The 14144-nt window shown below is 37.4% G+C and overlaps 2 protein-coding genes across 4 annotated transcripts in view; one reads left to right on the top strand and one right to left on the bottom strand.

The window, feature by feature from the left end:
* Positions 1-14144, bottom strand: part of LOC123532722 (dynein axonemal heavy chain 8-like) — a 330542-nt gene that overhangs the window by 313965 nt on the left and 2433 nt on the right. The gene's annotated exons all lie outside the window — the stretch shown is intronic.
* LOC123532726 (uncharacterized) lies at positions 7074-13993 on the top strand. 3 transcript variants are annotated; one of them, XM_053517671.1, is made up of 3 exons: positions 7074-7308; positions 13372-13546; positions 13810-13993. In XM_053517671.1, the coding sequence occupies exons 1-3, from the start codon at positions 7264-7266 to the stop codon at positions 13953-13955; spliced, it is 366 nt and encodes a 121-aa protein (XP_053373646.1). In that variant the 5' UTR covers positions 7074-7263; the 3' UTR covers positions 13956-13993. The 3 variants fall into 3 exon arrangements, 1 of the variants encoding a protein (XP_053373646.1); XR_006682704.2 differs by lacking the exon at positions 7074-7308 and adding an exon at positions 8074-8317; XR_006682703.2 differs by lacking the exon at positions 7074-7308 and adding an exon at positions 8077-8313.

Genomic DNA, 14144 nt, shown 5'->3' with positions numbered 1-14144 from the left:
ACAGTGGCCTGACTCTGAGATAACGATGGTTGTTCTAAAGGCACACACTCTGGCACAAATTCAACCGGAGTTACACTTACTTGTAAGAGTTCTCCTGACTCTGACATGAAAACGACACCGATGTCGACCATTCAACGGACGTTTCCTCAGTCAGAACAGGCTGTGAAGATGCCCGTGAGAATCTGAACTCCACAAGGCTTTTGCAGCCAGCAAGCTTGGATTTTGTTAGCCTTTGAACATTATATTTGCTGTTGTGACTCATTGTTCGCACAGTTTGTCACTGGTTCTACAGAAAAAGATCGTGGAAACCGGTTACCGAAAACAATGCATGGTGCGATTGATTAAATTCGCGCTTGTGATGACAGAGAACATGTTCTGAATTTTAACTGAATATTTGCCCTTTGGTCAAAATTAGCGAACACTCGATTAAAATTCGGAACATATTTTCTATAATCAGCGAATTTCATGATGTCGGGTGTAGGTCATTTTTGGGAATAATTTGGTCTGAAATTGGGAAAAATGGTCATTATTTTCAATTGGGAAAGGGTCCGTTTTACGGACCCTATTAAAGAAGGAAAAAAATCGCTGGAATGTATCGTTACAGCCCTACTGTTTACTCACTACAAATATACCTTTGAAGAGTAAAAAGGCTGATTTTGGGTAATTCAAGTGCCATAATTTTGAAGTGCGTCGGGTGATTTGGCTAGTTAATGAACTTGGCCGAGGAGTTATGGTCAAAAACATTTGGTTCTAGTTTGGTGAAGATCGGATGAGAACTGTTTGACTTAGAGCGCGGACAAGAGTAAAAAGGCCGATTTTCGGTAATTCAAGGGCCATAATTCCGAAATGCCTGGGCCGATTTGGCTAGTTATCGTATTTGGCCGAGGACTTATGGTCAAACACATTTTGTTCAAGTTTGGTGAAGATCGAATGAGAAATGTTCGAGCCTGGACAAGAGTAAAAAGGCCGATTTTCGGTAATTCAAGGGCCATAATTCCTTTGGGCTGATATGGCTAGTTATCGAACTTGGCTGAGGACTTTAACTCTTATGGTCAAACACATTTTGTTCAAGTTAGGTGAAGATCGGTTTAGAAATGTTTGACTTAGAGCCTTATGAAATGGTCAAAAAGCTGCGAACATGCCGCGAACATGTTGCAAACATGCCGCGAACATACCTATTTGTAGGAAGTAATCGCGGGATATTAGCTGCTACCGCAATCATGCAGAGCTCTCCACAAGCCCCAGGGGTCGGCGATTTCGCCGGCTACTAACGGGCTTACCGCCGGCTACTGTTCTCAAACTGAACAAAAAAAATGAACTTCAAAATATAAAACAATAACCCAAAATAATTGTCGCATGAAAACATAAACAAACCGCTATCAGTACATGTGTATTCCAACATAAGACAGCGTTTATTTTTATGCTGACGTCATACGGTTGTTGGTTTCCCAATCAGTGAATTGCGCATTACCTTCACACATCTATTTTTAATCAGCCTCGCCACGTGACGGGCACTGACGAACGTATAGCAATATGAGCGGGTACCGGTTGGTATTCCCTCACGCATCTATTTTAATCACTCTCACCACGTGACGAGAACTGACGAATCATATGGCGGGCAACGGTGGGTATTCCACTTTCTTTTATATCCGATCCAATGCAGTTACGCTATTCTATTCGTGTTTTTCCGTTCATTTCCGCTATCCAATGACATCGCAGGGCATCGATGGAAACGCATGATTTAAGATTCATCATAACATGACCTTCACGTGTGCATCGGGTGGGGAAAATCTCTTGAACCAGGTATATGAGGCAAAATGGTTCAGCATTCTAGTAGATGAAGTGACTGATTGCTCTACAACCGAACAGTTGCTAATGTATGTTGGATACGTTGGCTTAAATGGAGAAAGCCATTTCCAGTTTCTTGACTGTGTAGATGTGCTAGCAGAGTCCAACTCTCCTGATTCTGCAACAATAACCAGATGCATCTTAGATGAACTCGAGTCCAGCAAATTGAACACGGACAACCTATGTGGATTCGGATCTGATGGCGCCAGTGTTATGACCGGGAAGAACAATGGTGTCGGGGTCAGACTGCAACAGATTGCAAAATCCATGTTAAGAACACATTGTATTAGCCATCGTTTGGCACTGGCTTGTGGTGATGCCAATGACAGTGTCAAATACATCCCCATTGTTGAAACTATCCTAATACAATTATGGAAATGGCTTGAGTACCTCAAACGGTCGTCAGCTTTTGTAAAGGTTTGCAAATACATGCACAAAATTGATCAAAACAACAATCCTAACCAACAGAAGAGACTGTCAACAAAGGTCCAAAAAGCCTGTAGAACTAGATGGCTATCTACCGGGCAGAGCATCAGTAGCGTCTGCAAAAACTTTGTAGCCCTGATGCAGACACTTAGCAGGGCTTTTTCACCCTGTCTCACGGGGCCGATATTCGGCCCCATTCCCTATGCCAAATATGCTCTATTTTTCCCAATCTGGAGCAAAAAATTCCCAATCCAATGAAAAATTTCCCAACTGAAATCAGTTACTTTCTGTTTTTCAATAATAACTCATGCACAATTAGTTTTGTTTGCCAAGTAAATCAAACAAAATGTTGGAAAAACCAACTTGTTTCTATTTTTAGTAACATGACCGTCTACAACCTCGGCAAAAAATAATTACAAGATTTTGCTGAAGAAATGTATGATTTGTATGCAAAAACCTCTCAAAATGCATAAAAACACAAATATTAATTAAATAAAGTACCCAAAACATGTTGACAGGTAGTTCTTATACCATTAAAACCAATTGTCACATATTTTTGCGACCCAGTTTTTACACTCGAAAATACACGCACTTTGCCATTCTACTTTTTGGATAATTTCAGTTATAACTTTGGTGAAAATGAACTGTAAACAAAAATTTTAGCATGACAAATAAAGAGTTACTGTATTTTTAGGCAATATTGGAACACAATCCTGAAAAAAAAAAAAATCTCAAAATTTCACAAGGGGATAGTCTACAGTCTACCAGTAAAATTTGAAACTGAAGACTTAAACTAATATATATTAATAAAAATCTCACTTAATTTGTCAGTTTATTTTCCCAAATTTGACAATTTACCGCGTTAAAAATTCCCAATATGACCAGGGGCCTTTTTCCCAAAACCCCCTGAAAAAGCCCTGCTTAGGCTATTTAAGGACAGCGATGCTACAGCTCATGGACTGCTCTCACGTATGAACAATGTCCAGTTTGTTGGCACCATACTCCTGTTGAACGCCATACTGCCTCATCTCAATGCTCTTAGCAAGCTCTTTCAAAAGGATCATACATGCTACACATCTATCAAACCAGCACTGGAATGTACAAAATCAACCCTTAAAAGAATTCAGGAAGACCTGGACATTGTTTCAGAACTAGAACAAAAGATCCAGCCAGGTGGTGCCTATGAAGAGCTTGAGCTAGCAATGACAGATAATGACCCAACAGGAGTGTTCTTAACAGGCCTAAAGAAAAGCTACACATATGCCTTGGAGGAGAACATTGACCGAAGATTCACTGATGCATCTCCAATTTTAAAGGCATTTGGTGTATTTGATCCAACAATTCTTCCAAAGAAAGAAACTGAGACATATGCTTCATACGGTCAGAAAGAAATAGAACTACTGAGCAACCAATTCAACTTTGATGCTGGAGAAACTATTGCTAAATGGCAAAACTTCAAGTACCAGATGTGTGACATCCAAATACCAGCAGGGTTTTCCCGGACGCAGGTTTTCTGCGTCCCTGACGCGCTTTTACTGCTTTGAACTCGCGTTTTTTAGTGCCTCTGCGTCCCACTGGACCCGCAAAATTGGTCACGAAACTCCTTTGCACTGAAGCCTCCTTTGCGCAGATACCCATGTAAAATGCGCAGTTTTTTACCACTGGGACCATCACTGAATCGTGGGTGCTCATTATACACAGGTATAGACGATTTTCCAACTTCTAACAAGTTTTGTTATCGATGTTCGCCATTTTGGTAAAGGGAAACTACTCTCCGCGCTAATTGTCACCGCTAAAATCTAAGATTGCCGTTACGTTCCGTAAAAGATCGAATGGTTTATTTTTTTATTTAAACAACATTAATTTCATATAAATTTAAAGTATTTTGATGAAAAAATATTAATAAATCACAGAAATTCCCTTACAGAAGAAAAAGGCCTGCTGCGTACTTTTGCTGTGTACATACAGCGTATATGATGCGTACATGATGTGTACTGAAATCAAGGGCTTTAAATAGTACGCAGGATATAAACCGCACATACACCGATAGTACGTTTGTAGTACACTTTTGACATGCAAATGAGCTCTGCCGCGTACTACTTGCGGCATACATGCTGTGGACTACATAGTACACAGGATGTACGCTGAAGGAATTTAGTATGCGAAAAATAGTACGCAGCATGTACCCGGCACATACAGTTTTCACATGCAAATGAGCCTGCGGTGTACTACCCCTGCGGCGTACATGCTGTGTACTCCTGTGGCGTACATGCTGTGTACTCCTGCGGCGTACATTCTGTGTACTCCTGGCCCGAGTCCTGCGGCGTACATGCTGTGTACTCCTCAGGGGTGTAAAATTCCACTCGCCCGCTCGCATTGGCAAGTTAAAGTCTGAGTAGGACGAGTGGACCTCGCTGTATACTCGACAGATCGGGCGAGTGGTTTTTTTTACGTCCTTACTTTACCAAAATTCAGAAATTACAACTCCAAAACGTCAACAAACTTTGAGATGGTTCAGTCGCTACCTGGATTGACTGGAATTTACCCGCGAATCGTAAAGATATCAAAACGTCATGCCGGTAATTTTCCATTCCACAAGCACGTGCGACCTATCGTATTAAATATCTAATTTACATCGTCACGTACACAAAAACCATGCGTAGTGCATTCATTTTTTAACATTTTCGCTTCAAGTTTTCAACATCTCTTGAGAAATAATACTATTTGAATTCTATAATGATTTTAATAAGCTATCGACAGAAATGTAGGCAAAATTCTATAAAAACGGTCGAATTTTCATATAAACATTTGTAAACATTCAAACAGCGCGATCATAGTTACTTATTTCTTTCTAAAAGTAAATAAATGATGAATACTCTGGGCATAAAATTCAGACTTTTGACCAGAAAGAACAAAAAACAGAATAAAAAAATCTTAAATAATGAAAAAGCGGCAGCAATTACAATACATGGAGTAAAACAATTTTTGGCAAACAGATTTCTGTTAGTGCGACAGAATAGGTTACGTGACCTCGTGAACGTAAATAGAAATGCGATTCTGAAATAAAGCAATGTGATGTCATTGCGGTTTTTAATAAGTTCTAAATGAATCTGTGTACATGTATTTTTTGACCAACAATTTAAAAGGTTTTTTAATTGTGTCAAACAATAATGTAAATTCCTCGAGGGCAAATAGGTCAGAGGTAGGATATCCACTATAGTAACTATCGTTTGAGACATTTATCTTTTATACGGGATATAGCACATTCGCTTTTGATAACAAATGAAAGAAGAAACTTTTTACTGATTTCTATTTCTCAGCAATTTTAAGAACCGATGCGGTACGATCAGACAGTGATGTGTCACATGGCGCGAAAACATGACGTAACGCCATGACAATCTCGAGCAAAAATACCGCTTTGATCTCCACTTCAGATGTCAAGATACTGACTCTTTGAGGGGTGTAAATTGATCATGAAAACAAGGTCGATTACTTAGTTTATCGTCTGAATAATTACCGATAATCTTTAACGTTTTTTTTCCTCTCTTTCAACACGGGTGGATGGACGATGATTATTGTGTCCAAATTTTTTAGACACTTTTCAAAATAAATATTTTTCGGGAAATAATACTATTGTACATAATACTCCTTTCATAAAAGTGACAGTATTAAAAGTGTCAATTATTAGGGTGAGTGGCTGTTCACTAAGGGCGAGTAGATATTACTGGCTACTAGTCCTGCAGGGCGAGTGGTGTGAAAAATAATTTTACACCCCTGCTCCTGCTGCATACATGCTGTGTACTCTTGTGGCGAAACTGCTGTGATAATGTAAATTCCTTACCCCACCAACTTTCTTATGCAAAATTTAATGCAGATCATTTGGACAGAAAAAAACAGAAAAAAGATAAGTGACATGCATCAATAAGTATTTACCCTTACCAAAATAATGTAGATTGATGTTATCAAATAAATTAGTATGCTTTTCTTCATCCACTTTTCAATGAAATAAATCAATTTTTGTAGCATGTAATTTGGTAAACATCTTAAGAAAATGGCGTAACTGCATCAAGGGGAAACAACTTTAATGCAACTGAATATAAGTGTTATAAATTTCGAAGTATCTGCGGTGTACATGCAGTGTACTATTTTCTTGTACAAGTCCCTCCTGCGTACATGCAGTGTACTCCTTAAATTTTCAGAGTCTGTGCTGCGTACTTGAAGTGTACTAGTGACCTCCTGCGTACATGCTGTGTACTCGTCGAAATAGTATGCGGCATGTACGCGGCATGCGGTGTATGTAAAATGTACTCCTCTGGCGTACTACTGTGTTCGCGGCATATACACAGCAAATACGCAGCATGTATGCCACAGAGGCTTGCTTCTGTAAGGGTTATGATACTAATTAAGGATCGAGTATTATCTTTAACCGAGATAAAACTGTGAACAACATAATTGACACGAGGTGACACGTTAATTGCCGGTAATAACTGGCTATTTGATCATAACAAAAAGACTATCACACCTTTTGTAATCAGTCTGAATTGAGAAGCTCATGCCATTTTGAAAGATACCATTCCGAAATATTGAATCAACTGCTATTTAAATTAAAAAGATACAATTAAGTTCATTCGGTTTTAGGGTAAATTTTTATAGTAATAATGTCCATTTTCAAGATCAATAATTTGTGGACCCCCAAAAATTATTAGGGACCCTTAAATTAGCAGCCATGAGAGTCCATGGACTCCCAAATAAAAAACCCGAGTGAAAACCCTGTACCAGACCAAGTACTGAAAGGCAAAGATATATCTCCAACTCACTACGTCTTGAAAAAGCTTGTGCGGGAGCAATCATCCTACAGAATAGGGTTCAGCAACATAGTTGAATTGGCTCAGATATGCCTCACTCAGCCCGTCGAATGCCGTGGTAGAGTGGGGAGCAAGTGCTGTGAAGCGAGTGAAGACATGACTACACGGTTCACTGAAGAACAGCATGCTGTCCAGTCTGCTCCATATTACAATCAATGGTCCACAACAGGTAAAAATACAAATAAATATATATATAATATATACAAAAATATTTTTAAAAGTTCCTGTTATAAAATATCTTAAGGGGACGCATATTGCTACATTCACAGTTCATACAGCAATGCGGAAGGGGTGCATATTCAAGAAATCGATGGGGGGAAAATAAAAAACATATTCCTAAACTGATATAAATACTGATGGACACCTGTAATATTCAGTATTTTGTGGATAAGGATGTGGTACTATGAATGTAATAGGAAAACAGAGGTGTTTGTGAAAGTACATTCAACACAAAATATTAAGCTTTTGTATAAGGAAAAAACAGGTTTTTTACAATAACAGTGTTCCAAATAATGTTGAAGGGATGAGATTTTCTTTCTAACACACCAGGTTTGCTTAAACATGTAAAAATTTAACGCCACGTCAGTTCATCTCGGGATGGACGCCATATTTCTCATTGACAAAAAATGTAAACAAAAAAATCAGAGTGGAATTAGCATTGCAAGGACATAACATGACATTCTACACAATGAATACCTTAGAACAGATATCTAAGATGCTACACAGGTCAGGCGGGTTAAATGCATAATGTCGATCACTTGAAATTCATCTTGAAAACGTGGTTAATTTTAGTTTGTTTACATGGTTTTTAATTTTCCCACGACTTCTCGGCGATTCACTGCAACTGTATTACTGTGCCGGACGAAAGGTAACTCTAATAAACAACGGGAGACAACTTAGGTGTCAGCACGTGTATGATTTTTAAAAAAACATGTTGATGATTATAATTTCTTATCAAATAATGAATCCTATTCAGATATTCGTCTTTAATATTAGAAAATTATTAATTTCTGTGGACATTTGTCAAAAAATATTACTTACAGTGGACTACTTTGCGCATCAAACTGGTTTCCGCTTCAGCTGTGAGGCACTTCCGTTATACTTTTGACAACAATAACAAAACACAAAATGAATCAATAAAGTCACTTATAAACCGACTGCTACTTAAATCAGTGTAGGTAAAGTTGTTGTTACAACATTATACATGTTCGTTACGTTATCAGATAAAGTTTATCTTGAACTGCATAACCCATTAACTACGTTTACATGATATTGCATTTACAACTTATTTGACCCCATTTTTTTACGTGAATGACAGCATTCTCGTGCAACTCGTGCAAACAGAGTTATGAAAAGTATGGTGGAGAATTCAAGGACAAATTATAAATGACATTAAAGTGAGGATAACTGTATATTCGTCCAGTTTTGATCATTCATTGACATTCCTGCTGTGTATTAAGTAACTTTTGTGAACAAGATTAGAATGTTGCTTTTGCACATATACACATTGATTGGACCTCTCAACCAAATTTCATACCTTATTTTAGGGATTTTTAAGACTGTAGATTTTCAAAAGTTTGTTGAATGTGTTTTGATATTTAAGTGCATTGCAGTTCATGAATACCAAGTTAAAAATTAATAATGGCAACATTTCTAGGCCTTTATTGTAAGCCACTAGACTTCTGTAATGATAAATGTTTAATGTATTAAGGGGAATATACTCTTTTAGTTTTGTAATGTGGCATTCCTTGACCACCGTATCTTTTCTTATGCACTACTTTGTAAACAAACTAAAAAATGTGTTTTAGCTCACATATGCCAAATGAAAAGCAAGACAGTGAACTTATTTCACATTCTTTCTTTAAATTAGAATCTGTAGGACATTGATAAATGTTTGGACAAAGTGAAGCACTATTATTTTCGCACCAAAAAGTCTTAATTGTTGACTTTGAATGTACACAAGAAGTCTTATGTAATTCAACAATAACTTTCTTGTTTCAGTTTTTCTCATTTTTATTTTAGTGAGCAATCCTTTGTGTACTTATAACAGTTGAAACAGTATTCATTTCATTTACCAAAACCGTGTACTTTTTTGCAGATAAATTTTATAATACCCCACCCACTTTTTTTCTAATTTCAAAGTATGCGTCCCCTTAAAGGCAATATCACATTTATAAAGTAAAATATCACAGACAATGTATATTTTGTTTCATTCAGAAGTAAAGATCACAGATATCTATCACAGTTAACAGGCCTCGACCTTAGCGGTGGACCGTTGGACCGACGCAACCAAAATATTGGCAGGTCCACTAACTATCAAAAGTTGGGTAGACCGACGGTCAACCAATTTTCAGTCAAGGTCTGCAAGTAAAATAAAACCCTTAAAAGTGAAAAATAAGAGGAAAAAATCATACCCATATCGGCGAATTCACAAAACGAAAGTTAGTTGATTTTGCCTGAAGTGCGGCATTCTACAGTTATAAGCATTGGCGAGTTAAAGTCGGGATAGCACGAATGGACTACTCCACCGATCGGGCGAGTGGTTTTTACGTGGTAACTTTACCAAATTGAGAAATTACATCGGGCAAAATTACCCGGGTTGACTGGAATTTACCCGCGAATCGTAAAAATATCAAAACGTCATGCTGGTAATTTTCCATTCCACAAGCACGTGCGCCCTATCGTAATATCTAATTTACATCGCGGTAGTGCATTCATTTTTTAATATAATCGCTTCAAATTTTCAACACCGCTTGAGAACTAATACAGTTTGAATTCTATAACAATTTTAATAAGATATCGACAGGAATGTAGGCAAAATTCTTTAAAAACGATCAAATTTTCATATAATATTTTGTAAAATTTCAAACAGCGCGATGATCTTGATTATTCATTTATTTCTTAAAGTAAATAAACGGTACATACTATGGTAATAAAATTCAGACTTTTGACCAGAAAGTACAAAAAACACAATTAAAAAATCTTAAATAATGAAAAAGCGGCAGCAATTTAAATACATGGAGTAAAACGATTTTTGGCAAACAGATTTCTGTTAGCGCGGCAGAATAGCTAGTTACGTGACCTCGTGAATGTAAATAGAAATGTGGTTTTAAAATAAAGCAGTATGATGTCGTTGCGGTTTTTAGTAAGTTTTAAATGATTCTTTGTACATGTATCTTTTGACACAAAACTTTGTTAGATATTCTTCTCAAACAATAATGTAAATTCCTTGAGGGCAAATAGGTCACAGAGGTAGGATATCCACTATCATCGTTCACGGTTTAACACATTTACATGTCAGTTTATTCAGGATATTGCACATTCGCTTTTAAAAAATTAAAGAAAAAACTTTTTTATTGATTTCTTCTCAACAATTTAAGGAATCGAGAAAGTACGATCAGACAGTGATGTGTCACATGGCGCGAAAACATGATGTAATGCCATGACAATCTCGGGCAACTATACCGCTTTGATCTCCACTTCAGATGCCATAATATTACCGACACACTTCATTTAGCTCTTTGAGAGGTGTTAATTGATAACGAAAATAAGGCCAATTACTTAGTTTATCAACAGAATAATTACCGATAATTGTTAATGTTTTTTTTGTTTGTTTTTTTTTTCATTTTCAACACGGGTTGGGTGGATGATGATTATTGTGTCCATATTTTGGGACACTTTTCAAAATAATTATTTTTGGGATAACAGATTGCTACAGTCTTCATTTTTAATTATTTTAGAAATAAGTCCTGTTTCTTTGAGTCATATGAAGTTATGACGTCTACAACATCACAATTTATGTGATAGAATTGGCGGTCCACTAAAGTCTGAGCAGGTCTACTAGATTTTAGCAGTTGGTGGACCTGCTGGCAACTGCTAAAAAAAGTTAAGGTTGAGGCCTGATTAAATATCACAGGCAGTTTACTTCCTTTCATTCAGTAAAATATCACAGGCTGTATAATATAACAAGAGGACCATGATGGTCCTGAATCGCTCACCTCTTCCCACATGACCCAGTTTTGAGTATGATGTCGTTTTTTCTATTATTTGACATAATGACCTAGTTTTTGAGCTCATGTGACCCAGTTTTGAACTTGACCTAGATATTATCAAGATATAAATTCTGACCAATTTTCAAGAAGATCCATTGAAAAATATGGTCTCTAGATAGGTCACAAGGTTTTTCTATTATTTGACCTATTGACATAGTTTTCGAAGGTACGTGACCCTGTTTTGAATTTTACCTAGATATCATCAAGGTGAACATTCTCACTAATTTTCATGAAGATCTCATGAAAAATATGGCCTCTAGAGAGGTCACAAGGTTTTTCTATTTTTATACCTACTGGCTTAGTTTTTGACCGCACTTGACCCAGTTTCAAAACAGACCTAGATATCATCAAGGTGAACATTCAGATCAACTTTCATGAAGATCCATTGAAAAATATGGCCTCTAGAGAGGTCAAAAGATTTTAATAATTTTAGACCTACTGACCTAGTTTTTGACTGCAGTTGACCCAGTTTCGAACTTGACCTAGATATCATCAAGATGAACATTCAGACCAACTTTCATACAGATCCCATGAACAGTATGGCCTCTAGAGAGGTCACAAGGTTTTTTTATTATTTGACCTAGTTTTTTAAGGCACGTGACCCAGTTACAACCTTGACCTAGATATCATCAAGGTGAACATTCTTACCAATTTTTATGGAGATCCATTCACAAGTATGGCCTCTAGAGAGGTCACAAGGTTTTTCTATTTGTAGACCTACTGACCTAGTTTTTGACCACACATGACCCAGTTTCGAACCTGATCTAGATATCATCAAGATGAACATTCAGACCAACTTTCATACAGATCCCATGAAAAATATGGCCTTTAGAGAGGTCACAAGGTTTTTCTATTATTTGCCCTACTGACCTAGTTTTTGAAGGCACTTCACCCATTTTCGAAACTGGCCTAGATATCATCAAGATGAACATTCACACCAACTTTCATAGAGATCCCATGAAAAATACGGCCTCTAGAGAGGCCACAAGGTTTTTCTATTATTTGACCTACTGACCTAGTTTTTGAAGGCACGTGACCCACTTTCGAACTTGATCTAGATATCATCAAGGTGAACATTCTGACCAATTTTCATGAAGATCTCATGAAATATATGGCCTCTAGAGAGGTCACAAAGTCTTTCTATTTTTAGACCTACTGACCTAGTTTTTGACCGCATGTGACCCAGTTTCGAACTTGACCTAGATATCATCAAGATGTACATTCAGACCAATTTTCATACAGATCCCATGAAAAATGTGGCCTTTAGAGAGGTCACAAGGTATTTCTATTATTTGACCTACTGACCTAGTATTTGATGTCACGTGACCCAGTTTCAAACTTGACCTAGATATCATCAAGGTGAACGTTCTGACCAATTTTCATGAAGATGTTGTGAAATATATGGGCTCTAGAGAGGTCACAAAGTCTTTCTATTTTTAGACCTACTGACCTAGTTTTTGACCGCATGTGACCCAGTTTCGAACTTGACCTAGATATCATCAAGATGTACATTCAGACCAATTTTCATACAGATCCCATGAAAAATGTGGCCTTTAGAGAGGTCACAAGGTATTTCTATTATTTGACCTACTGACCTAGTCTTTGATGTCACGTGACCCAGTTTCAAACTTGACCTAGATATCATCAAGGTGAATGTTCTGACCAATTTTCATGAAGATGTTGTGAAATATATGGGCTCTAGAGAGGTCACAAGGTTTTTCTATTTTTAGACCTACTGACCTAGTTTTTGATGGCACATGACCCAGTTTCGAACCTGCCCTAGATATCATCAAGGTGAACATTCTGACCAATTTTCATGAAGATCTTGTGAAATATATGGCCTCTAGAGAGGTCACAAGGTTTTTCTATTTTTAGACCTATTGACCTAGTTTTTGAAGGCACGTGACCCAGTTTCGAACCTGACCTAGATATCATCAAGATGAACATTCTGACCAACTTTCATAAAGATCCCATGAAAAATGTGACCTCTAGAGTGGTCAAAAGCAAATGTTTACGGACGCACGCACAGACGGACGGACGGAAGACGGACATCGCGCGATCACAAAAGCTCACCTTGTCACTTTGTGACAGGTGAGCTAAAAATGAGCTGCAGTGATGACAAACTAGGCTGTAATGGCCTTTATATCCTGCATTCTTATCCCAAGTTTTGGTATTTTCAGAAGTCTGAAGATGCCAGCAATCTGCTTGCTGAGGCCACTGCTGTTTGGCGTAAGACCCATATTCGTAACCTGCCACAACTTCCTAGGAACACACTACCTAAAGTTGGAGGTTCAGACCACAGCCAGCCCATCATCCTGCCAACAACTGAATCTGGTGTACAGACAGATCCACAAGGTATAAGTCCCTGCTGGCAAAAGTTTTATATCTGATTGTTTAAAAGAAGAAAAATGCATTGAATTTTAAAATGACAGGTCATTTAAATGAGTAAAAGCAGATTTTTTTAAAATTTAAATATGAACTTAATCTTTCATTAGATTATGACACACGCAACAGATCAAGGCTCTATGTCTTAAGGTTTTTAACAAGAAGATTTTAAGTGTTGTTTTTTTTTTCTGACTTTAACTTTCTTAAATCAACCATGAAACTGTTATTTACAGCACAAGTCATCGCGGTGGATGAAGACATGGAGCACCAGATTGTGAATGAAGACTGCGATGCTGCACAGTTCTTGACAGATTTTTTTGATGAAAATGACTCTGGTTTAGACTCTGGTTTAGAGTTGGAGTACGACTCTGATTTTTGATATGATCATTGTGATGTCACAAATAAATTTTTAAGAGATTTTATGTCTTTTTTGTATAAAAATATAGGTAAACAAAGCAAAGAAAAATCACCCTAAAATACACCAGATTGCACCATTTTAAATCTTCAATTTCAAAATTTTCCGGGGGGGGAACCCGGACCCCCCGCAAAAGATCCGCTGACTACTTTT

This window comes from Mercenaria mercenaria, chromosome 11 (assembly GCF_021730395.1).
Source record: "Mercenaria mercenaria strain notata chromosome 11, MADL_Memer_1, whole genome shotgun sequence".
Lineage (NCBI taxonomy): Eukaryota > Metazoa > Mollusca > Bivalvia > Venerida > Veneridae > Mercenaria > Mercenaria mercenaria.
This window is presented reverse-complemented; position numbering and strand designations above follow the sequence as displayed.